The sequence below is a fragment of the Anguilla rostrata genome, chromosome 10 (genome assembly GCF_018555375.3).
Source record: "Anguilla rostrata isolate EN2019 chromosome 10, ASM1855537v3, whole genome shotgun sequence".
Classification (NCBI taxonomy): domain Eukaryota; kingdom Metazoa; phylum Chordata; class Actinopteri; order Anguilliformes; family Anguillidae; genus Anguilla; species Anguilla rostrata.
Window position 1 is genome coordinate 44,528,699 of NC_057942.1, and position 25,177 is coordinate 44,553,875.

Sequence of the window (25,177 nt, forward strand, 5' to 3'; positions counted from 1 at the left end):
CGGTTGGCTAAGTTTTGCAGCACTTGCCTCCTCGTGCAGACGTTCTGTGTGCCTGCAGGGGCAGGGATGTGAGTTCTGCCTGCAGGGGCAGGGATGTGAGTTCTGCCCCAGGGGCAGGGATGTGAATTCTGTCTGCAAGGGCAGGAATGTGAGTTCTACCTCAGAGGCAGGGATGTGAGTTCTGCCTGCAGGGGCAGGGATGTGAGTTCTGCCCCAGGGGCAGGGATGTGAGTTCTGCCTCAGGGGCAGGGATGTGAGTTCTGCCTGCAGGGGCAGGGATGTGGGTTCTGCCCCAGGGGCAGGGATGTGAGTTCTGCCCCAGGGGCAGGGATGTGAGTTCTACCTGCAGGGGCAGGGATGTGAGTTCTGCCCCAGAGGCAGGGATGTGAGTTCTTCTTCAGGTGCAGGGATGTGGGTTCTGTCTGCAAGGGGCAGGAATGTGAGTTCTACCTCAGGGACAGGGATGTGAGTTCTGCCTGCAGGGGCAGGGATGTGAGTTCTGCGTCAGGGACAGGGATGTGAGTTCTGCCTGCAGGTGCAGGGATGTGGGTTCTGCCCCAGGGGCAGTGATGTGAGTTCTGTCTGCAAGGGCAGGGATGTGAGTTCTGCCCCAGGGGCAGGGATGTGAGTTCTACCTGCAGGGGCAGGGATGTGAGTTCTACCTGCAGGGGCAGGGATGTGAGTTCTGCCCCAGAGGCAGGGATGTGAGTTCTTCCTCATGGGCAGGGATGTGGGTTCTGCCCCAGGGGCAGGGATGTGAGTTCTGCCCCAGGGGCAGGGAAGCGAGTTCTGCCCCAGGGGCAAGGATGTGAGTTCTGCCTCAGGGGCAGGGATGTGAGTTCTGCTTCGGGGGCAGGGATGTGGGTTCTGCTGGGCTGAAGGTGGAATAATGCATTCTAGCAGGTTAATTCATGTGAATGGCCACAGCATAAAGGCCATTGGTCACTGGCCACAGTGTAGTGTTGCTCATTTCATTGCCTCACCCTTTCATTCATGAAATCTGAAATGAACATTCAGTTCCATCCAATATTTGTTTCAGTGTGTTGGAGCTCTTCCCAGTTCCAATTAGGTCAAAATAGCAAACATTCAGTAGCTACTTCAGACAAGAGGCAACAACCTTGGGTCTCAGTAAGCACGCTTAAACATCCATCCATTATCTAAACCCGCTTATCCTGGTCAGGGTTGCAGAGGGTACTGGAGCCTATCCCAGCATGCATTGGGTGAGAGGCAGGAATACGCCCTGGACAGTCTATCACAGGGCACACTTAAACATGACAGACTGGCACCACTTGTCTCTGGGCTGTTGTAGCAGTTGTAAGTGCTCAGCGTTTCCACATTCCTCTGTATAGAGTAATGAGTTAGAGGAAGGATCTGACTTCTGTCCAAACAAGTCCTCTCATCCATTCCATTCAGACCTCAAAGGTCATATATCATTTTTCCAACAACTGTGCTGATATGCATATAGGCAGCTTCTCAATATTATTTTTTACTCATGGACTAATACCATTTCACATGCTGAACAGAGTATTGTCAAGGGAACTTCATCCATTTTTACTTCATTTGAAACATTTATTTAGCCAGAAGGTCCACTGAGATGAAAGCTCTTTTTTTGAGGAGAACCCGATCAAGATAGCAGCTGCTATACGAAAAATATGATTCATGAGGAACCACACAATTCACTTAGACTTAGTTAATATAATTACACTGATCACGGAAAATGGTATGCACAAGGGTAATTAATTAATTCAATAGATGATTTGGATAATGGATGATAATGGATAAGGAAGGTCTAACTTAAAAGAGCTTTGGATGTTAAGTCCATGGTACTAAGTGAGAAAATGCCATTTTGCCAAGATAGGAGATGCTTTAAAGAGACATGACAAGAGCATGAACTGTAAGAGCATTCAGAAAAAGACAGAATTGAATTCAGAAACCGAAACTGATTGACTGATGATCACTGTATTTACACATTGGGTTTTATCAGGTAGGTTGTTCCTGAACCAGTCAACAGCTCTACCACTTAAACCATCGCTAGTGTGTCTGTTTAACACATACTGACAGTATGGTCCACAGAGTCAAATACTTCTGGTCCACAGAGTCAAATGCTTCTGGTCCACAGAGTCAAATGCTTCTGGTCCACAGAGTCAAATATAAATAATTGAATGGGGTGTTGCCAGTGTTCCCGGTCACAGATGAGCAGTGATGGGCTGCTCAGGCATAAAGCTGAGATGTTCCTCTGGGCCCAGCCCACACTAGCGGAGATCACTGTTATAGAATGAGACACTCAGGAGCCCTTTATATCTTCCCTCTTCATGGACAAACATTTAATGCTAAATTAGCGTTCAGTGGACTGCCTGAGTGGCTCTGAGCCAGCAGATCATGGAGGCCATAGATACAATCTCAGGGGACTTGGCCTGGAAGCTACTAGCATTGCGAACGAAAAGAGCGGACCCTATAATAACCACTGGAGCTTGGTACTAATGTTTCAGTATCACTCTCCATCCAGTCACGGTCATTACAGCATGGGGTAGATTCCTCACTTAATTTCTCAATTTGCCGTCTCAAAGGAAGGGTTTTTGGGAAGAATGACGTATGGAGACTAAGTTCACTAGTATTTAAGAGACCCCATATATGGCACTCCAGACTCACAGCAAAATATATCCACTAACAAATGAAAGTAATTTCCTGTGTAAACGGTTCACAACTGTTCTAAATACAAGCTACAAGCTACCTAACATGCTAGGACATAAAATTAAAAAACATAACATGAAATGAATGAAGTAATCAAATAAATGGACACAATTAGATTAAATAAAAGTTCTTCTGATGTGCTTCCAGTGAGCTCTGGGAGGCTCTTTCTCGCAGGTCACACTAACAGACGTAAACCTCAGAAGGCTGTTAAAACGCAATTGATGGCGAGTAATTGTTTGTGAAAAGGAAACAGGAAAAAGGAACTCCCCCGGCACCGGACAGTGCCGAGGAGGAGAGAGAGAGAGATCTGGAGAAAGGGAGGGAACGGAGGATACGGGACGAACGAAAGTGCCGGCAGTTCGCAGAGAGAGTGGAGGAGCGCACCCATGAGTCTGTCTGACCCCCCCCGGTTTTTAGCCCCATGGTCAGTCTCAGCCCCGAGCGGGACCACACAGTGGGTATAAAACCAGCCTCTCTCTCCCTCTGATCTGAGCAACATGGATTACCTCATCTCCAGGGTCCTCTGCATGGTCTGCTGGCTATTTACAGGTACGTCCCGCTGATTTCGCTCATAGATAATAAAGCATATCCTGTGTCCAGGCTTTCTGTCTTGTTTGCGTGTCCCGTTCTGCATGATGGATTATAAAAATAGCTCAAATGCATCTGGGCCTTAACTTAGTGTAATAGTTTCTCAAAATTATATTACTATTATTACATAGCTAATCTGATGGTCATCTGAATTACTATTGATTACTTCGGGGGAAAAAAGCCTAAATCATACTAGGATGAGTCATTCCAAAAAGAACTAAAATGTTACACTGTTCAACTTTTAATCTGAATTTAATCACATTTAATCATTTGGTAAATTACAAGGGCTTAACAGTCATATGCCATTACAAAACAAAAAGTTATATCATGTTCAGTAACTAGTGACTTTGCTGGTTATTATGTATGTATTATATCATGAAAGAGAATCTCACAAAGTTTAATTATGTACACAGAATTCAGTGCACATTTTAAGAACCTGGATGTGTACTTGAATGCATCAACATTCAAAACAGATTATATATGGAGTATATATAAGGCATATACTGTAACAGAATCACTTTAATTGATAATCTATTGTTGTGCTATAGACTCACATGTGTGTTTGTGCTCTACTCAGTGTGAGATTCTCATGGAAAAGTTATAAGAGTCAAGAAGAGAGGAATTATCCATAGAAATCATGTTCACTTTAAATACCTAATCGAAATCAATGAGCGATACGGTCTATTTGCATAAGTGTTGAATCAGGTGATCAGACTTGAATTCCAGCAGATTCATATGTTCCACATCACCGTTTTTCTGGAACATTTGACAGCTTTTCCTGTCTTAGTGAAATATCACATGTAAGAAATCTGATGCCAGTGGCCAAAATTCAGATTTGGAAAATTATTACCAATTGTTCCTCCCAGGGTCCATTTTAGAATGAGTCAGTGAGGAAATAGATGGATAGATATCATTTTTCAGGACAAATGTTCAAGACAAATTTTCATATTAGTGTGTGGAATTAAATGAGAAGATATGCTGCTCCACGAGTGAAGAGGTAAAAGACCTCAATTATGAATTTATGATGAATCACGCATTTTCATCTTTTTATTACATGGGGCTCGGATTAATATCCAGTGTGTGAGTTCAGAACAAAACAGACAGCCAGTCAAACAAACCATCAGTGGTTCTTGCAGTAGAACAGGCAGCTCATGCAGCAGTGCATCTTACTCTATGTATCATTTAATATTAAACAGACATTCATTTATGCTTCATCACACAAACTTTGTGTGCAACGACAGGAAATGTGCAACAGGATTTATCGCATTTTTAATTAGCCATGACTGCAGGGAGTTAAAGTGAATAGCAGATGGTTGTCAGGGTTTCATATTTTCTGTCCAATATAGGGTTTCTGATCCCATGGAGTCATTTCAGGGGTAGAATTTATGGGAGTCAATGGTCAATGGTGCATTTTTAAGAGATAAGTAGGAAAAGGCCTTGAAATTCTCTTGAAAAAGAGCCAGTTGAAGTTGAGAGATTTCGCAGAAGGTTTTTTGGGGAATAAAATCACGATCATCTGGGAACACAGAAGATAGTGGAAAGTGTATAAACAGTATTTAATGAGACTGTCCAGAGGGAAGGTTATAACTCTTCACCGCTGTACTGACTTGTCCCGTTTCCTCTCATGCCCATTTGCTTCAGTCCTCTAACCGTTTATGATGTTTGTGGACAAGGCAGGACCGTGTGAGACTGGTGCAAGCCATTGTCTTGCTGCAATTACTGTACAACAAAATGGTCACTGAATGGAGCCAATAAAGCATGCAATGGCCAGTCATTAGCTCTGGGTTTTAGCCCATCAGAGTTTTGCAGATCAGTGCCAGCAGGCAGCTAGTGGACAGCCAAGGCCAGGCAGTCAGGTTGAGGTTATTAAGAGAAGATGAAACAGTTGAATGGACCAGCCGTTAGCAGACTGCTGTAGTGGCCGTGTGGCACTGTTGTGAGCAGCGGTACGAAAAGGACGGAGTGTGGCACAGTGGGTAAGGAACTGCGCTTGTAACCGAAAGGTCGCAGGTTCGATTCCCGGGTAAGGACACTGCCGTTGTACCCTTGAGCAAGGTACTTAACCTGCATTGCTTCAGTATCTATCCAACTGTATAAATGGGTGCTATGTAAAAAAAGTTGTGTAAGTCGCTCTGGATAAGAGCGTCTGCTAAATGCCTGTAATGTAATGTAATGTAATGTCTGCTTCAGTAGGATGCCTCGAATACGTCCTGTGTATTTAAACTTCACTGCTGTCAGCCATCTCACCGAATGAGCATTTCTCTCCTCCCAAAATGGAAGTTTCTAGCTGCCTAAATGAAGCTGATGAATGGGCCTCATAAGTAATAAAGATGGTGGCAGGCTTTTGTGGGGGGCCCGTCGTCATTGTGATTTATGCGAGCATCAACGCAGAGCTGTGTGTGTGGGAGGAACAGCCAAGATGGCGGCATATGGAACATATCACGCAGACAGGGACAGTGTGCTGAGGTCATGCTCTGAGGAATGGATCAGTGACCTCACAGAATGGAAACCTCACAGAGAGAGTCCTGTGAGCCTTATGACACACTACACATCACTTCTCTCAGCCTGTCAACAGTCTGCGGGATGAAAAAAAGACCTGCAGTGTTCTTTTATTTTACACAGTTAAGGAGAGAGAAATAGTCGAGTCATACTCAGCCCAAAATGCTTCCTTTTCTTTCCTTTTTGACACCTTCCCTGGTCTAATTTTTATTAGCCACTTTTTGTCTTTTTGCACATGATTTTCAAAATCCTATTTAGGCCTCATCAATGTGTGAGGTTTACAGTTAACCTGCAAAAGAGCTTCACAGAGGTGAATCCTGTAAACATGCAGGGCAGAGAACCACCTGGGGCCCTGAGCGGGGGGGGGGGCGGAGGGGGTGGGGGGTCGTAGGCTGTCAGTATATATATTGGTGGCCACTGATTACTAATGCATTTTGCACATGCAATCAAGTCGAGACAGAATGGATTTATGTTTAGCCTTTTTTTTAAACAATGTTGTTGTTCAGACATTACGCCTCTTTAGCATCTACAGTGTGCAGGGCTCATGACCTACATTTCCACAGCTCGTTAATCAGTCTGGGTTATAGTCCCTGAGCGCTGTCCTGCACAGAGAAGCCTCACGTTCACACAAACACAGCTGCTTCCACAGCATGAGCCGCAGCAACAAACGCTTACAGCGTATGTATTCAAAACACACGCTCGTCAGCTTCACCAAGATTTCTACAACAGAATCAAGTATGGTTGAGAGTGAAAGGAAGTAGGTGCACTATGTTTATTAACTCTCGTCAAACGAAAACAATGTGAGTATCTGCTAACTTGTCCTGCGGCCAGCGGGCGAGGCGTGCCCCTCCATCAGCCAGAGAGCGTCGTCCACCACGCCCAACGCTCACTCACATGAGAATGACGTGTGAAATAACTGCCGTTTCAGGAACGGCGGCGGACTTGACGCTCCTGAACTCGGCCCCCGTGGGGCCCCTGGGGCCTGGCCGCGATTGGTCGCTGCGCTGTGTCAGCGGCGACTGGAGAGGCGGCACTCTGCCCAGCATAGGGCGGGACTACCCAGGGGACCCCCAGAACCTGCTGGCCGTTCAGGACCCCGACTACAGAGCGGCCACCAAGGTCACCCTGAAACCCCAAAACAGCTTTGGAGCGTTCTACTGCAGGAAGGGAAGGGGAGACTCAGCAAGTCAGGTGTACACCTTCAAGATGCTAAAGAAAGGTAGCAAGTTTAAGTTCCTAAAGTTTTTAAAATTTTTTTGTATTCTGTCATATTCAATTAAACCACACAAACTCCCATAGGCAAACTCCCACAGGAAAACTTCCATACAGAAACTTCCACAGGGAAGCATCCTATCGGGAGTCCCTTGGGTAAACACAATGCCACGAAGGATAAATGGGATATTGGACTTCAATCGGGCTGACTTCCTGTCAGAAGTGTTTGTTTACATTCATCTTCCTCAAAGAGCGGGGAGCAAACAGAGGGCTGCAAAATCAGCTCCACCTCTTTCACAAACAGCACAATAATTCAGACATTAAACATATTAAACATTAATTCCTCCTAGCGGCCTTCCTCCCAGAGGCGTTAACGATCACTGCCAGCTTGGGAGAGGATGTCAACATTTCCTACACGCGCCGGAGAGCTGTTGCAGAGGACGCGGTCATACACAAAAACGGTGAGAGATGAAAAAGTCGTGGGGGGGGAAGTCGTGTCCAAAGATGTATAATTATCCAGATTACACAATATGGCTCATAACATGCTATTGTGAACTTCTGGCTGCCCTAAATGGTCTATGTGAAACACATCTGTAGAATTCTCACCAGCTCTGTCTTTGTTTTTATGTTTCTAAGAGACCTTTATCTACTCTGTGCCGAATTTTGAGCTGTCGGAGACCCTGCACTACCCAGTCAACGCCGTGGGGTTGGAGCAGTCGGGCCTGTACACTGTCAGATACATCTCTGAGAACGTGTCCTCCTCCGCCATCACCCGGCTGATAGTAAGAAGTTAGTGTGTCTACAGTCATTCTCCCATGGCATTGCATTACATTATTACATTACACAAATGAAATATCCTGACACTTCTGTACAAAGAGACACACAAGACAGCTCCTGCCAAAATGTTGGTTGCTTTTAAAATAAATTAAATTGTTAAATAAAAATATACTTAGTTTATTTTACCTAATGATGTTTTCTGTCACTGCATCCCAGAATGCCCTGCAGGATCGTGGGGACCGGGCTGTTCTGAGGCCTGCCTGCCATGCACCAATGGGGGCATCTGCCATGACGAGACTGGAGAATGCCTCTGTCCCCCTGGGTTCAAAGGTCACACCTGTGAAATCGGTAAATGATTTGTCATGAGCAAGTCACACCTGTGTTCATGAGTTAAGGGGACAGTCATCCTGGTGCTGTGTGTTCTGTTCTTTAGTCACAGTAAATGTAGCACTGTGGTTGCACAGAAGGGGAGTTTAGGGGTTTGGCACTGCCTTTGTACCCTTAAGCCTTTTATTGCTTCAGTAAAAACCCATCATGATTGGATGATATGTAAAACAGCAAACTGTGTGCATAGACCTGCTGAGCACTTGGCTAAGTAAATGAGTAAATCAGTGAATCAGTAAATGAGTAAATCTGTGAATCAGTGAATCGGTAAATGAGTAAATCAGTAATCCAGCTGCACTGTTTTGCAGTGTGTGGCCCGGGCCGGTTTGGGAGAGCCTGTGAGGAGCGGTGTCAGAACGGATCCTGCCACTCCGTGGTGTTCTGCTCACCCGACCCGTTCGGCTGCTCCTGTGCCACTGGCTGGAGGGGCCTGGACTGCAGCGAGGGTAAGGGCTCCTGTCTGTGCAGTGTGGGTAAGGGCCCCTGTGCAGAGGGGGTAAGGGCCCCTGTCTGTGCAGTGTGGGTAAGGGCCCCTGTCTGTGCAGTGTGGGTAAGGGCCCCTGTGCAGTGTGGGTAAGGGCCCCTGTCTGTGCAGTGAGGGTAAGGGCCCCTGTGCAGTGTGGGTAAGGGCCCCTGTGCAGTGTGGGTAAGGGCCCCTGTCTGTGCAGTGTGGGTAAGGGCCCCTGTGCAGTGTGGGTAAGGGCCACTGTGCAGAGAGGGTAAGGGCCCTTGTGCAGTGAGGGTAAGGGCCCCTGTGCAGTGAGGGTAAGGGCCCCTGTGCAGTGAGGGTAAGGGCCCCTGTGCAGTGAGGGTAAGGGCCCCTGTGCAGTGAGGGTAAGGGCCACTGTGCAGAGAGGGTAAGGGCCCCTGTGCAGTGAGGGTAAAGGCCCTGTGCAGTGAAGGTAAGGGCCCCTGTGCAGAGGGGGTAAGGGCTGTGCAGTGAGGGTAAGGGCCCCTGTGCAGTGAGGGTAAGGGCCCCCGTCTGTGCAGTGAGGGTAAGGGCCCCCGTCTGTGCAGTGAGGGTAAAGGCCCCTGTGCAGTGAGGGTAAGGGCTGTGCAGTGAGGGTAAGGGCCCCTGTGCAGTGAGGGTAAGGGCCCCTGTGCAGAGAGGGTAAGGGCTGTGCAGTGAGGGTAAGGGCCACTGTACAGTGAGGGTAAGGGCCCCTGTGATTGTGTTGGTCTGTCTGATTCCAGCTTGCCCCCACGGTTACTATGGCGCTGGCTGCAGGCTGAAGTGTGAGTGCGGAGACGCAGGGGTGTGTGACCGTTACCGTGGCTGCGTGTGTGGGGGGCGGCACGGAGCCCGCTGTGAGAGAGCAGGTAAAACCAAAAACCGTTTCCCCTTTAGATCAGTTTGGATCTGCTGAGCAGGTTCATCATTAGCGGCCAGTATGTGTGTACAGTACGTGTGCTTGCTGGGCACACCAGCCTTTTTAAGGAGTTGTTCTTGTCACCACCTCTTTCACCCCGGATAGATCTGCCCGCACCCACAGGGGTGAAGCTGGTCCCCGTGAGCCAGACCTCTCTGAGCCTGTCCTGGGACGGTCCAGCCAGTCCTCCCAAAGAGGCGTGGCACTATCAGGTGGAGTGCTGGCAGACAGGCCAGCCTGGGAGCTCTGTGGTGTACCAGCAGCCCCACAATGCCACAGTCCTGCAGCTCACAGGACTGCTGCCCAAGAAGAAGTACGAGTGTGAAGTCTTCATGAAGACCCATTCAGTGGGAGTGTACAGCCCACTGGTGTCTGCGTGGACATTCAGCAACGGTGGGTACTAAAGCAAATGATTATCAATTTTATTTTGTGTGGTAGGATTGCTGTGTGGTTAGTAGGATGATGATGATATTTTTTTATGAGTGTTCATAATGATAATAATTGTGATGATGGTAATGGCTTAAACACACTGACCCGTATCCTGTGGCAGAGCTCCCACCGGCTCCGTTTAACATAAAGACCTGCAACATCACCGACTCCTCCGCCATCATCACCTGGGCGCTGGAGGAGGGAAACTCCATTTCTGCCGTCACGATCCGCTTCCAGGACCTCGCCATGGCGGACTATAATCAGCTGGCGGAGATCAACGTGCAGGAGGACCCGGCCATGCAGGTCCAGCTCCGCGGCCTGAAGGCCGACACCACCTACGCGGTGGAGCTCTGGGCCCGGAACAACGTGGGGGTCAGCCTCAACAGCCCCCGCCTGCACGTCACCACCACCCAGCACCAGGAGAGCTCCTGTAAGCAGCCAGGACTCACATACAGCATTGAGCTCAGCTCTACAGTCTGCTCCTGTACACATATACTGCTTCAGAGACGGTCATGGAAGCATCAGGCTGGACACCTGACCTGGCCTGTGAAATGAAATAAAAATGTGCTCATATTGATCAAAACAGTTTCATATTTTTGCAACAGGAACCATTATTTCACCAAAGTTTAGGATCTAAGGTTGATCTAAGGTTGATCTCCCTTACTTCACTCTAGTGTTTCTTTTGCGCCTCTACATCTTGAAACCTATGCACTTGTTGTACGTCGCTCTGGATAAGAGCGTCTGCTAAATGCCTATAATGTAATGTAATGTAATCTCATAGAACTGAACGCACCTTAGATGTGGTTGGCCCAGCCTTGCTCTTGTGTTCCAGTGCTGCAGGGACTGGGCGGAGACGGGAACATGCTGTTCTTCGCCATCCTGGGCTCTGCTGGACTCACCTGCATTACCATCCTGCTGGCATTCTGCATCGTGCTGCAGCTGAAGAAGGCCAGCCTCCAGCGCCGAGCGGTGCAGGCCCTGCAGAACCAAGAGGTGAGTCAGAACACCCCGCAGAACCAAGAGGTGGGTCAGAACACCCCGCAGAACCAAGAGGTGGGTCAGAACACCCCGCAGAACCAAGAGGTGGGTTAGAATTCCAGTTACACTGTGGGTCGGAATTCCAGTTCCACTACATATGCAGGCACTATCAACCATGTTAATATTTCTGGAAAAAAAATATTTATAATAATCAATTCAAATAAAAATAAGAATCATTCTTTTATCTTGGATGTAGAGAGATGAGCCGGTGGTGCAGTTCAGCTCGGGGTCTCTGAACATGAAGAAGCCACAGATGCCCACGGAGTCGGTGGCCTACCCCGCCCTGGAGTGGAACGACATCAAGTTCCAGGACGTCATCGGCGAGGGAAACTTCGGCCAGGTCCTGAAGGCCCGGATTAAAAAGGACGGGATGAGAATGGATGCAGCGATCAAGCGAATGAAAGGTTGGAATGAAAAATTTGTTCGTACATTTTATAGCTGTGAAGCATCTTCCTCTTGCTCTGTAGATTAATATTGTTCAGTGCATTTTAGACCTCTTTCTGTTTCGAACTGTGACACAGAATACGCCTCTAAAGACGACCACAGGGACTTTGCTGGCGAACTGGAAGTGCTCTGCAAACTTGGGCATCACCCCAACATCATCAACCTGCTGGGTGCCTGCGAACACAGAGGTCAGACTCACAAACACACCTGCGAAGGTACACTATGGGAGAGGTCAAACAGGGTGACCTCCCCCCAAACAGTATCTGTACACTGAAAATCTGTCCAAGCTAACGCAGTCGTGCTCTGGGTCTCAGGGTACCTGTACCTGGCCATTGAGTTCGCTCCTCACGGGAACCTGCTGGACTTCCTGAGGAAGAGCAGGGTCCTGGAGACGGACCCCGCCTTCGCCATCGCCAACAGCACCGCCTCCACCCTCTCCTCCCAGCAGCTCCTCCACTTCGCCGCCGACGTGGCCCGGGGCATGGCCTACCTGAGCCAGAAACAGGTGAGCAGCATGTATCCCTCCTGACCAGTTCTGCACATACAGCCACCACCACCTCACCATTACATGCACCCTGACCCACCTCACCATTATGATACTGCTAACTGTTGACATGGGTTTGTCCCACATATTGTTGAATGCTGAATATACTGACCGGTTCATTTTTTGTTAACTGAAAAAAAAATCTAGTTCATCCACAGAGACCTGGCAGCCAGAAACATTCTCGTGGGGGAGAATTATGTGGCAAAAATAGCAGACTTTGGTCTCTCTCGAGGACAGGAGGTTTATGTAAAGAAGACAATGGTAAGGGATTTATTTACCTTCTGTAGCACTAACATTTTTAAAACTCTGTTGCTATGTGCGTTAGAAGACATTTGTTTTTATTGCACACCTCACAGGGGAGATTACCTGTCAGATGGATGGCAATCGAATCCCTGAACTACAGCGTTTACACCACAAACAGTGACGTGTGAGTACAGCGCGTCAGACCTGCAACAAAGAGCTTCAACCTGCAGTAACTGGACAGAAAATGTAACGGACACCCAAAGAAAGGTTACAATGGCTCGCTTAACAAACACGTCAAAACATACGTACTGATGGAAATTATTTCTCTTGCTTTCTCTACAGATGGTCATATGGTGTTCTACTGTGGGAGGTTGTAAGCTTAGGTCTGTATTGAATATAAGGTTGTGGTTAATTTGCAATTATATTTTATTTGTGATCGCAAGCATCAAAGAGAAATGTCATTCATGTAATCGTGCTTGTGTGTGTGTGTGTGTGTGCACGCACGCATGTGTGCATGCGTGTGCATGCGCGTGTGTGCACGCATGCGTGTGTGTGTGTGTGTGTGTGCAGGTGGGACGCCGTACTGTGGGCTTACCTGTGCAGAGCTGTATGAGAAGCTTCCTCAGGGCTACAGGCTGGAGAAGCCGCTGAACTGTGATGACGAGGTGTAAGTCCCGCAGCGTCCCTCACGACCAGGCGTCCCAGGCACGGTTTCATTCAGCTAGGCTGTGCCTCTGTGTTCGCCCACTCAGCGCACCTGTCCCCCCCCCCCTTCCCCCCAGGTATGACCTGATGAGACAGTGCTGGCGGGAGAAGCCGTACGAGAGGCCGTCCTTCGCCCACATCCTGCTGTCACTCAACAGGATGCTCGAGGAGCGCAAGGTAAAACGCACCTCTCACCTGGAAGCAGGGTCTCTCACCTGGAAACAGAATCTCTCACCTGGAAGCAGGGTCTCTCACCTGGAAGCAGGGTCTCTCACCTGGAAGCAGGGTCTCTCACCTGGAAGCAGGATCTCTCACTTGAAGCAGGATCTCACACCTGCAAACAGGATCTCTCACCTGGAAACAGGATCTCGCACCTGGAAGCAGGATCTCGCACCTGCAAACAGGATCTCTCACCTGGAAGCAGGATCTCTCACATGGAAACATGCTGTTGAAATGTTGAAACATGAGATGTTGCCTGCTCTAAGTGCTGTAGTATTAAATTACATTTTCTCTTATCTTTTTCAGACGTATGTCAACACCACCCTGTATGAAAAGTTCACCTACGCTGGCATCGACTGCTCTGCAGAGGAAGCGGGGTAGTTCTGCTCTTCCCCGCCATTGTATCAGACGTGTAAATAACAGTGTCATGGTTCAAAAAACAAATCAAACATCATTCCTTCCTTGTTTTTTCATTTAATTTAAGGACCTCCATTTTTGTACATTTCTGATAATTTTCATAAAATAAAAAAACCTGTCACAAATGTATCACTACAACCCTAACCATGCAAATGAGCTGATACCTGACAATCCACTGAAGATGGCAACTTCAAACACTAGTTTGTAAAGATATTGGAAAAGTATGCTTTTCTTCAGATGTACTTCAAACAAAAAGGCAATTTTCTACATTTCTACTTGTATATAAATGGCTTCATATTAAAGAGCATTTCTGTGGCTGTTGTTCAAATGGTTTCTTGAATATCAGTATAACACCCCTTCCCCAAATAGAGTTGATAGGTATGTTGATTGTTTTCATTCTCGAACCAGAATTATATTAATTGGTTTATCATTTTGACCTCATTACCACAACCTGATGGACATTTGATTGGCTGTGAATACCACAGGGCCAGCTGAAGTCTCTTGAGACTGATGTAAAACAGCTGAGTTTCTACAGATACTAGATAAATGAGACACATGTGAAGATGACCAGGTAATTCACTCATCCAGTTACTGATTTTCATTGGTTAACCTCCAAAGTGAAGAGTGAATCCAGCTGCTAGCTGTGATACGGCCTCAGCAAAAGGAGGCGTGACCTACTTGTCAGTCATGTGTTTCTGGCTTCTGATTGGGTCTCACACCCAGGATCCTCCCACGTTTGAGCAAACGCATAAACAGCAAGTGTACGTGTTGGAGGGGAACAAACACACACGAGTCATACAGCTTTAACGTGTCTTTACTTCAGCTCTTCATCACCAGCAGGCTCATTCACTGGAACCACATCGCAGGTGATGTGCATTCCTTTGCTCTCCGTTTCCCCTTTCCAAGTGCATTATATCTTGTGTGCAGTGCATGAATGTGTTTCAACCCCACCGAACCATGCCCCCAACCCCTCCCCCCTCCCCCCTCCCCAATAAACTTAAACATAAGCCCCAGGCGTGTGATGCTGTCCCAACAGTAAACAATGCACAGCAAAGGCCAAACGAAAACTAGCCAAGACAAAAACTTCAAACCAAAACACGCAGAGCGCACACAGTGGGTGAGGTGTGCTCATTTCGCAGATGTGTGAAGCCAATCAGAACAGGGTTTGATATAATCTGTTTTTTTCCCTCTGGATCGGGCGACACAGAATTTATTCAAATCACCATCTTTTCACTTTGCCGTCTTCCTTGACCTTCCACAGCATCAGTTCCATGCAGGCAGTGGCGTCTTCCCCAGAGTCATGACCCTGGACTGCATGAGAGGAAACACAAACAGCCGCTGTTTAGAATGCCTGTACGCATGTGTGCATACACAAGCATGCATACGCGAGCATGCATACACAAGCGTGCATACGCGAGCGTGCATACACAAGCATGCATACGCGAGCATGCATACACAAGCATGCATACGCGAGCGTGCATACGCGAGCGTGCATACACAAGCGTGCATACACAAGCATGCATACGCGAGCGTGCATGACCTACCGCTCTCCTGGATGATTCTGCGCAGGTAATCCGCCGTCAGGCTTAGAAGGCCTCGCTTGTGCGGGAGGCCGAGCCGGTGAGGAAACACCGCAGTCAGGTCCACCACGCTGCCGTGAAGAAGCTGAAACCGGACATTTACCGTCAAGATCTCGGGTCACATGGGTCACAAGATCCCGGGTCACAAGATCCCGAAAAATAGGAAGCACTGGCACTGGCACACATGGCACTGGTGCAGATGCGTGACTGATGCCCGCACACCTTGAGGGCACAGAGGTCTTTTTCCAGGCCGTGTCCGATAAGGATGGTGTCAGCGCTGATGAAGCTCAGCAGGACCTCCTGGACGTCCCGTATGGACGAGCTGGAACCTTCCAGATCTTCCTCACTCACCCCTGAGAACCTGCAGGTCAAATGGTGGGGTCATGGGTCACTTGTACACTACAGGCCAACCACAGGTCTACTGTACACTCCCACTGCATAAACTCCTGGTGACTTTCCAAAACCTGAGCTCTGAACACTGGTTCTCTGTAGGGCGATAGAGGGGCACTACTTTACCTGGTGTTGTAGTCAATGACTTCATTGTCAGGTTTTACAAAGGTGTCATAGATGATCTGCAGACTGGGGTTGACCACAGTGACCCTGGCCAGCTCAAGACCGTGAGTGGTGTAACACTATACGAAGAGGGAAAACCATTTTAGCTTTGCACACTTATACATATCATACAGTCTCATAACATAAAAATTACTATTTACAACTACAACAGAATTAATATTGAAAGAGTTCTCCTTAAACAACTGTCAGCCCAGATCTTGGATACAAAACCAATCTGAAAGTTGCAAAAATGTCACTGCCTCTCCTAGTAACGATGTTGATGCTTAAACTGGTCAAAACAAAATGGAATTAGAATGAGATACAAGTAAATTGCACACAAGATCAATAAAATATTTAAAACATGCAACATTAACTTCTCATGAGCCAGAGTTTTATCTGTGGCAAAAATTAATTCATCTTATAATTTCTGCCAATTCAGAATCTTGATTGTCTCCATTTGTTGGTCACACAGAGTGAATGTTGAGGACTAGTAGTGAAAATCACAAGCTCAGTTCCTCCATGAAGCAGACTGAATTTTACCATCTCACAGTCCAGCGCAAACAGCCCAGGACAGCCGTTCTCCGGAGGGGGCTTGGGGACGCTCTTCACAAAACCGTCCAGACTAACAGCGTCATGGACATGCAGCTGGGAGAGGAAATGCTAATTAAAACTGACCTTTATAACCGGAAAAGCCACAGCAAGAGTAACAGATTTAGAGCAAAACTACTTCCAGGTCATGCACTGCATCCATTTTCTTCCCAGTCCTGCTTCAAATTCACAAAAATGGCAACAGGACAAATGTGCCGAGTTTACTCCCAAATTATTACAGTACAGTTCAGTTAGAGGGACAGAAAGGGGCAGTATAGTAAGAAAAAGTAATATTAAAATGAAATTACCTTTCACAGTAAATGATTAGTTATACTTTGAGGACCCCAAACAGAGTATACTAATCACAGATGGAAAGTCACATGCAGGTATTAATTCAATCACTGGCAGCAGTTATCCTGTTGGGAGCAGCTAAGGCAGCAGGGACCAGAGGAACGCCCGGAGACTTCAATCTGCCCTGAACTTAAACTCAGCTTCCATGTAATTCTATGTCTGAAAATACGTTAATACAATTTACAGAGCATAAGAAACACTAATTGCAGTGAACACATGATCACGCCTTGTTTCACCTTAAACACCTGGCATCCAGGTGTGCCAATGGCTCCTTCACAGCAGCTGTAGCGCGTCTCCACTCCTCCAGGAACTGAAACGACCAAACAGCGCGACGGTTCTCACGTCTGAGCTCTGCAGCCTCTACCCGACGGTGGGCATTACAGAGTCATGCTCCGTTCAGCTCTGAACTTACTTAAATAATTCAGACTGGGTGTAAACACCTCAGTCCAGAGTTTCAGTCCAACAGCAGTGAGGAACATCAGCATGATAACAATGACAAGACAATTCTGGACGTTCAGTTGAGTTTGAGTTTTACATTCACCTACTCACCCTTGTTTTCCACCACTTTCCCATAGTGATAGTTGCACTCCTCTTTACGGACGTGTTTCCCTGATTGGCCGACAGAGAAAGTCGCTCCACACCGGCAGCAAATCCTCTTCATTGCTGTTTTCATGTCAGGAATGTTTACACATCAAAATCAGCTCAAAAAGAATTCATAGCATAAAGGCAAAAATTGCCTGTATTAAATACAAAGTAACAACTGACACAGGAATGTCAGTTCTAAATGTTTTTTTTTTCATGATATCTACATGTATATCAGCCCCACACCCATACCATCCATTTCTATTCTTCCATTTCTGTTCCATTATTCAAAAATGCAGAATAAATGATTATTCAATTTCATTGCAACTTGAATTCAATCAACATGCATCTCCACACACAACAGGTTACCACTTTTTTTTTTTCTTTACAAACACTTTGCTACGTTCACTTTGCACTACCTTTGAAAGAAACAGACCCAACACTGGTACCAATTTGTAAGCCACAGTTGAGGGAAACTTTTGCAGCTCAATGCTGAACTCATTGGTACGCTTTGTATTTGCAGTAACTTTTGTTCAGATTGGAAACTCTAAGTTATGGGAAAAGGGCTGAAGTCTAAATCTTGGTCGTAACCACAGCAGGGTACCTACGGTCAGTGCTGCCTTTCTTCACCTCCCCATACAACATGGCGCTAGCAGGCTTGTCTGGGCTCTGCAGAGGATAGCCATTCTCCTTCAGAGCCGCCTCAGACAGCACATGTTCCTTCAGCTGTTCGTAAAGTGCCACAACTCCAGGATCTGAAATGGATCATGAAGGCCAGTCAAATTTAAGCTTCACAGTTCTGAGAGGGATGACAGAAAAAGCTCCAAGAAGAAACTGAATATTGGAGTCAGAAAGCCATCTGTGGCCATTGAGCACAATGACAGCACACTACGCTACGGTCAACCACAACACCAATCACATTATTTAAACAGAACATTCATATGGGCAAAAAATGCCCTTTATGCAGCCAATACTAATTCCTACCATTGACCTGTAGTCCTGCAGGACTGAGACTAATTTTGCCTCTGGATCCCTTGATGTTGGCCTCAGTGCTCGCTGTAAAAACAGAAACCCAGAGTTTAACAGAACAAACTGAAAGATCTTAGAGTTCAGCTTCATCATTAGCACATTTATATTAACCTCAGACATAGCATTTAAAAATCAGCATATAGACTATCATTCAAAACAAATCCAGTCACAGGATTAGAAAGGATTTAGTTCTAGGCTGTCCATGGTGTGACACACAGTACACTTTAATGTTAAAGGCTAGGATATTAGACCATTTCAGAAACAAACCTTTCACAGAAGGAGCACTCTGGTTCTTTAGTTTCTTGAGCGAGTTCACAGCGACACTCAGATACTTCAGCTTGTTGATGCTGCGATCATACACCATCTTCTCCTCAGCCAGGGCCTAGCACGCAAACAATTCCAATGGAGTTCAAGTCACCAACAAGACTCATTCCACACCTCCTTTTGGCATAGCACAAGTATAACTGCCTTTTTCCTTTTGCCCCACTAAGTAATGCCTAATCATATTCTAAAGCTCAGCTCATTACTGCAATGTCTTCTGTAAAATCTGCAGATGAGCCAATTTGCAGACACAAGAGAGACTTCATAAAGATCGCATCTTAGACACAGACCTTTTCGAAGGCATCCTGCACGGTGAAGGATGTTCTCAGGAATTCCTCCACAAACAGGTTGACATAACGCTGGCGTACGTCGTGGGGAACTTTGATGCCAGGCTCCGGGCGAGACTTCGGTTTTCTTTTGACGACAAATGGCTGTTGGGACACAATTCTGGTGGCACTTCTTTGAACTTTCACAACCTTAGACGCATAAGGTCTAGATTTGTGACACTCCAAAACTCGGTTTTGCACAATGGAAGCCTAGCCCAGGAGACTTGCCCTGGAACTCTCTCCCCCAACAAATTCAAGATTCCAAAAACACTTAAAGAAGATGTGAGGATCCATGTTTTTAGCCTGGCCCATTTCTAATGGTGTAATAGCAGTTTGTACTCCAAATTTGGATCTCATAAGGGTTTTCTAAAGAAAATGTATCATTACTAGTAGATGTGATGTACCCTGTCACACAAAAGCCTCAGAAATTTTTTTACTTGGCAGATACAATGTCACAATTCAGACACAGTCTGGTCTGAAAACTGGTTCACAGTGCAGCACAGTTCAGCAGTTCAGGCTCACTGATGTCAGGGTTCTCACACTCAAAGCAGACTGCTGTGACTGCAGAGGGCCAGACGTACCTTAGCAGGGGTGAGGGGTCAGGGCAGTCTGCTGTTTGCAGAGGGCCAGGCATACCTTAGCAGGGGTCAGGGCAGTCTGCTGTGGTGACACCATGTGGGCGGGAACTGGAGTTACAGGCAGAGCAATGTTCCCGTCCGGTATGATGAAGTGCACATTGGAGCCCAGTTGTATAGTTGCTCCAACAGGAATTATATTAACACAGGCTGAAGAAGATAAGGAATACAAAATAAGAGGTTCAATTCTATTAATCAACCGTCAAAAGAACCATTTACAGTGAAACATGCTGTACACTCACTATAGGAAGCCTCAATATAAATTTGCAGTCAAGGTTGAGGACAGAATAAATTTACAGTTGGTGACAAATTGATATGACATCATGGAATTCCATCAGTTAAACAAATACATTGCTTGTACTCTGGACAGCACTTACTGGTCTGCACAGGGGTGGGCTGAGAAACAGGAAGCAGGGTTACTGGCTTCCTCTGCCCAGTAGCGGCAGCAACAAAAGCCTGGCCTCCTTTGATGGCCGTGGTCAACACTGCGGCCTTCTGCTGCAGCTGCAGGATCCTGGAGGGGTTGTGCAGGTGTGCACCTGGGCCCCTCCGGGGAACAATCACCTGCTGTCTGCTTTTATTCATCTGTGGAACGAATCAAACCATAATAAAAACGAGGTCACATGTCACACACGCACATGCACGCACGCACACGCACACGCACCTCGTTGTGTTTGGACACGTGTGCGACCCTTTTCTTTGGTCCTGGTGGGAGGACAGGTGGCTTCTCCAAACCCAACATCTCCACCTGAATAAACGCAATCATACTCAGATAACCTGACCTCTGCTCCTCTGTCCACACCACAACCAAGCACCAAGCCAGGTAAGAATCTTACAGGTGAACTCCCCGGCTGCTCCACCGGTCCTTGGCCGGCCTGGTTGGCCTCCATGAAGATGCGGTAACACTCCTCCATGGGGTCACTATCAGACAGGTCCATGTCCGAATAATTCATGTCCTCTCCGGAGCTCAAATCAGTTTTGGGAGCAGATTCGCTGATGTTGTGCATCAGTGGGTCCTTGGGAATGTCGAGGAGGTCCACCTCACTGGTGACTGGCTGTGGAACCTCAGATGGGGATGGATCGGGCAGCAGGCTGATAGGATAGATATCTGCTGTAGGTTCTGGATGGTCACTGTACTTGGGGTCTGCAGGTGACATGGACTGAACTTTGGGGGAGTCTGCCTCTGATATTTGCAGAACTGTTTTCTGCAAACATGGAACTGGAATTTGTTGCACAGGCAACCAATAACCTTCAACTCTGCTGGTGACCTGCTGATCATTACTCTGGACATGTGAACTGGATTTGAGTGCTAATGGGAGTATCCCCTGGTCACTTTCTGGTGTATTTGGGAAGGAGTTGTGTTTTTCATCATAACTGAGCGTAAGCTCATGTTTTATCACCTGAGGCACCACCGTGTGGGAGTTTCCGTTCTGCTCGCCTGGTGGGTCCTTCAGGGCCCAGGAGACCGAGGTCACTGGGGAGGACTGTGAAGCAGCGCTGCTCCTGTCCATCGTCATGACTTCCATTTCTGGGGGCGAAACTATTTTTTCGCTTTCACTCCTGAGAGTCTCCAGACACTTGGATATGTCTTCCAGTACATTGGGGTTGGGGTTTAGATCACCTTCTCCTCCTTGATTTACAGGAAGACCAGCTGAGGGCTGAGTGCATCTGGAACCTGACTGTGTGCCAACTGTGTCAGGTGTGCCAACCATGGCAGGCGAGGGCACCACTGCTTTGCATGCTTGAGCTGGAACCGAAGCATCAGTCACGGCAGGTAGAGGGGTGGCATCTTCAGGAACTTCAGGTGAGGCCTTGCGCAATTTTGGGGGTCTGCGAGTCTTCCGTTTTACTTCAAGTGGCGGAACATCAATGACAAGGACGCCGTCATCCGAGTCTTCGAGCTCCGCAGTGAGCGGCTCGCTCCGGTCTGTGCTAACGGGCTCCCGCGGCCTCTTCAGGCTCCGCTTCCCTACAGCGCCCCCGCAGGGCGGAGGCTTCGGCTCGGGGGAGCTGCTCGACCGCACTTCCGCAGCGTAGTTGGACAAAGGGTCGTATTCCAAATTCGTCCTGGGTTTGGAATTGTCCACCACATATTTGCTACCGCGGGAACGGGCAGCGGCGGGCTTCTGTGGGCGGGGCACGCTGCGGTTGCCCGGGCTACGGGGGTATTGGGCTTTACCTGCAGAATCACTATAGGGGGTCAAAGCTTTGCTCGTGATATCACTGTCCCCCTGAAGGCTCTTGTAATGGGATAATCGTCTCTGCTCTTTCTCTACTTCACATTTAACCGTTTCAATTTCTTTGTTGATCCTTTCCAACTCCAAAAGGCAAGGGTCCCTTGCAAAAGAGACATCTCTAGTGTGGTGGACGATCTTGCCATGAGTTAAGTGATTCCTTGCAGTTGCTGTTTTGAGGAAAAAGGGGGGAAAAACATGGTTTCATACAGGAAATATTTCAGAATACCCAAACTTCAGTAAATAAATAATGCAAGTAAATAATGATATAGAATAAAATTTTTAAAAAATTTAAACAGAATTTCCAAGCAAACTAAACCCTGAGCTGTAATTCACCCTGCACGGTTTAATTAATACGGGTTTTTTAAACCCCGTCCTTCATTAAATATAAACGCGACGTCAAACCTTTGAACAACATAAGTGTTCCTGTTCACCAAGCCAGATGGGTAATTTAGAAACGAAACGAGTACGATAGACTGTGCTGGGCAATTACGTTGCAACCCAATTAAAAGCCTACAAAGTTGAATTTCACATCAAAGCTGTACTCTGTGAAGCGTTTGACTAAACAAATCAAAACAACTTGAATTAATTTAGACAGCTATGACCTTACCAGCCGCTCTTGTGAAAGGTGGCCGAGGTGAAGCTGTAAGTACCATTTCATCTTTTGCATGTTTATATTGACAAAAAGGTCGCTCACAGAAGCCCTGTAGGAAAAGAGGGCAGTGTATTTTCTCAAAAAATCCTGCTGAAGGTAACATCAACAGGTTATTCTTATATGGCCCAAACAAGTGTAATTTCGTACGTGAACCTCCCAGGTTTGTTTACAGCGCCGAATTTGGCGTCAATCAGACGTCAGATTTTATAGGATCATCTGACAGGAAATGTTCCTTAAGGTCCGGCCACGTCATTGTTTAAAGGACCCAAAAGCGCACGTGCGCTTACACCAAACGATGGAGAATAAAGACCGGATGGTTGAGAATAGGCGTTTCCAGACTTGCCTGCGGTTGGTACAACGTTTATCTAAAAGCTTAAAGGGTAGAAAACCATGTGCATAAATGGTTGTGTCACTTGGCTGGTCGGTGTTTAGTCAACATTTGTCAATATCGTTGGCTGAAAAATAAATGCTGTTTTTTTTTCTTTTTATAAAGTTCTCAGAGAACAACCGTTTTCTTCCTGTTGCACGTATATGTAATGGCGCTTGAACATGCCCTCTTCAGTAAGGAAATGGTCAAACGCAGACACACACAGGTTAGATCAGACGTGTCCAGTCTTATCTGAAAAGAGCTAATGTGGGTGCAGTTTTTTTTTTTGCCCAGTACTATGACACCTGAATCAACTAATTAACTAATCATGGTCTTCAATCAAAACCTTGATAAGGTGTCTTTGTGCTGGACTAGAACAAAAACCTGCTCCCAGACCGGCCCTTTTCTAATGAGCCCGGACAGCCCCGGGCTCGATATTCGCTCTTTACCCAAAGGGTATTAGGCAGTTGTCATAATTATTGCATGCGGGAGGTTGAGTGATTGTCCATTGATGCTCCTTTCTAAACGAATGGAAAAAGTCAATTATGTATGTGAGTTTGATTTGTAAATATTTTCTCTACACTAAATATGATTCAATAGATTATTATTATTATTTTTTTTTTGAAGGTCAAATTGGTGTATTCTCATACCAGACAGCAGGGGGAGACATTGTCGCATTAAGAAGCAGACTGCTGGACTCAATTAAAAGAGGAGAAACATCCATTCATTATGTATACCCGCTTATCCTGGACCGGGTCGCGGTGGGTGCTGGAGGCTATCCCAGCGTGTATTGGGCGAGACGCAAGAATACACCCTGGACAAGCCGCCAGTCTATCGCAGGGCAAGATTGACACATCATTACCTTTGATGCTACACCTCCGCACTGTCACCTCAAACTGTACTGCCTAGTTTTTTCCAGTAGAGTGCTCTGTAACACAGAATTTCTCTCCATTCCAGAATTATAATAATGAAAATCACTTGAATGTGTCAGGCCTATTTGAATCACTGGTCCATTATCAGTATGATAAAATAAAAACATCTCAAAGTTTAGATCCTGATTGCTGTGTCAGTTTGTCATCTCAGAGGAGAAATCTTTATCCAGTGAGGCATTCCTTTACCCACCAGCTTTACATACAGCTGGATTTCTGTTTTTATGCAAACAATTCGCTTTACGTGCCTTGTTTAATTGCGCGTGGCTAAGATATAAACCTGCAGCCTACAGTATGTCGTGAAATCACCCCAGTACGCCAACCCCCTACTCCCAGCATTTAGCAAACTGTGCCTTGCTGATTCCCAGGTGTTTGCAAGCTAGCTCATGACCAATTTAACCTTTTTCAAAGCTCTTCTTTACTAAGCAAGAATAAATATCAAATTTACACCTGTTCAGTGATTTTGGACTGTCCCATGTCAGAACACTGATTGAACATTGACACATTGATACTGTAACTTATCAGGATATGGTTTTTAATATTTCATTTTGTTTATAATGTTTTACAATAAGGTTAGTTTTTTTTAAATTTTACTTACAATTATGTCTTCATACAATAATGTCACTGCCTTCATAAGTTATGAAAAATGATAAATATGAGTCCTGAAGAGCTGTAAATTCACAGCATTTCAGATTAGACGGAAGGCAGAAAGACTAACCCCTTTATCAGAGCAGCCAGTCTCTTTATGCCACACACTCATTTACATCTTTATGGGCATGTAATTACAGTAATGCCCACCCACACCAGAACATTCCAGACATTACCTTCAATAACACGTATACTCCCGCCAGAAAAAACACACAAATCTGCCATAATTATTATGATGGTGTTTTTCCCTACACGGTTTTTTCCAGACATTCAAATGAAGATGGCTGTGTTGGCTTATGTTGGTTTATGTGCCATTCTACATGAATGGCTATTAAAAATATATATAAACTCTTACACATACTGAATATACAAATCCAATTTTGTGATCAGTAGAATTACTGAATATATTATACAACGTGCATAGAAATGCTAATTGAATTAATATTTGTGTCCAAAGCGTTCCTATACAGAAACACACATCCGAACCATTTCGCTTGCAGTGCCTGTACTGTGAGCGCTGCATAAACACTATCTGTGTTAAAATAACTACAAAACAGTTTAAATATATGATAGCCATGAAAGGCAGTTTGGGAGAGAATGCGTTTAACCTCAAAAATATTATTGCAGGGCTATGGGGGGGGGGTCAGGTGTTTGGAAAGACGCAGTGTTCAGCTGGGAGCCGATCTTATCAATGACAGCAATCAACAGAAAGCCCACTCCTGAGACCTTGTTTCCGGGGTGTGAAGCTCGCAGGAGTGAGCGGTTGGAGGTGTGTGGTTCTGAAGGAGTGAGCGGTTGGAGGTGTGTGGCTCTGAAGGAG

General features: G+C 46.4%; 2 protein-coding genes and 1 long non-coding RNA gene across 3 annotated transcripts; 2 read left to right on the forward strand and 1 right to left on the reverse strand.

Annotated features, from left to right (window-relative positions):
- Positions 1–2,989: 2,989 nt before the first annotated feature.
- LOC135233644 (angiopoietin-1 receptor-like) lies at positions 2,990–13,875 on the forward strand. Its single transcript, XM_064297419.1, has 19 exons — positions 2,990–3,240; positions 6,707–6,997; positions 7,341–7,451; positions 7,627–7,779; positions 7,984–8,115; positions 8,460–8,597; positions 9,346–9,471; positions 9,627–9,914; positions 10,072–10,380; positions 10,783–10,943; positions 11,185–11,392; positions 11,510–11,620; positions 11,747–11,937; positions 12,124–12,237; positions 12,333–12,403; positions 12,562–12,602; positions 12,790–12,886; positions 13,002–13,101; positions 13,450–13,875. Exons 1-19 carry the CDS (start codon positions 3,189–3,191, stop codon positions 13,522–13,524), a joined length of 2,769 nt encoding a protein of 922 aa, XP_064153489.1. The 5' UTR covers positions 2,990–3,188; the 3' UTR covers positions 13,525–13,875.
- Positions 13,876–14,356: 481 nt separating this feature from the next.
- zgc:152968 (uncharacterized protein LOC564848 homolog) lies at positions 14,357–22,610 on the reverse strand. Its single transcript, XM_064297403.1, has 16 exons — positions 22,369–22,610; positions 20,361–21,928; positions 20,189–20,272; positions 19,902–20,109; positions 19,526–19,674; positions 18,854–18,994; positions 18,510–18,624; positions 18,198–18,269; positions 17,822–17,968; positions 17,181–17,294; positions 16,868–16,941; positions 16,233–16,337; positions 15,657–15,772; positions 15,363–15,501; positions 15,105–15,225; positions 14,357–14,871 (listed from the first exon to the last, which is right to left on the reverse strand). Exons 1-16 carry the CDS (start codon positions 22,514–22,516, stop codon positions 14,780–14,782), a joined length of 3,393 nt encoding a protein of 1,130 aa, XP_064153473.1. The 5' UTR covers positions 22,517–22,610; the 3' UTR covers positions 14,357–14,779.
- Positions 22,611–22,660: 50 nt separating this feature from the next.
- LOC135233647 (uncharacterized) lies at positions 22,661–23,832 on the forward strand. The gene is made up of 2 exons (XR_010323905.1): positions 22,661–22,761; positions 23,408–23,832. It is a non-coding gene; the product is annotated as an uncharacterized LOC135233647 (long non-coding RNA).
- Positions 23,833–25,177: the final 1,345 nt, after the last annotated feature.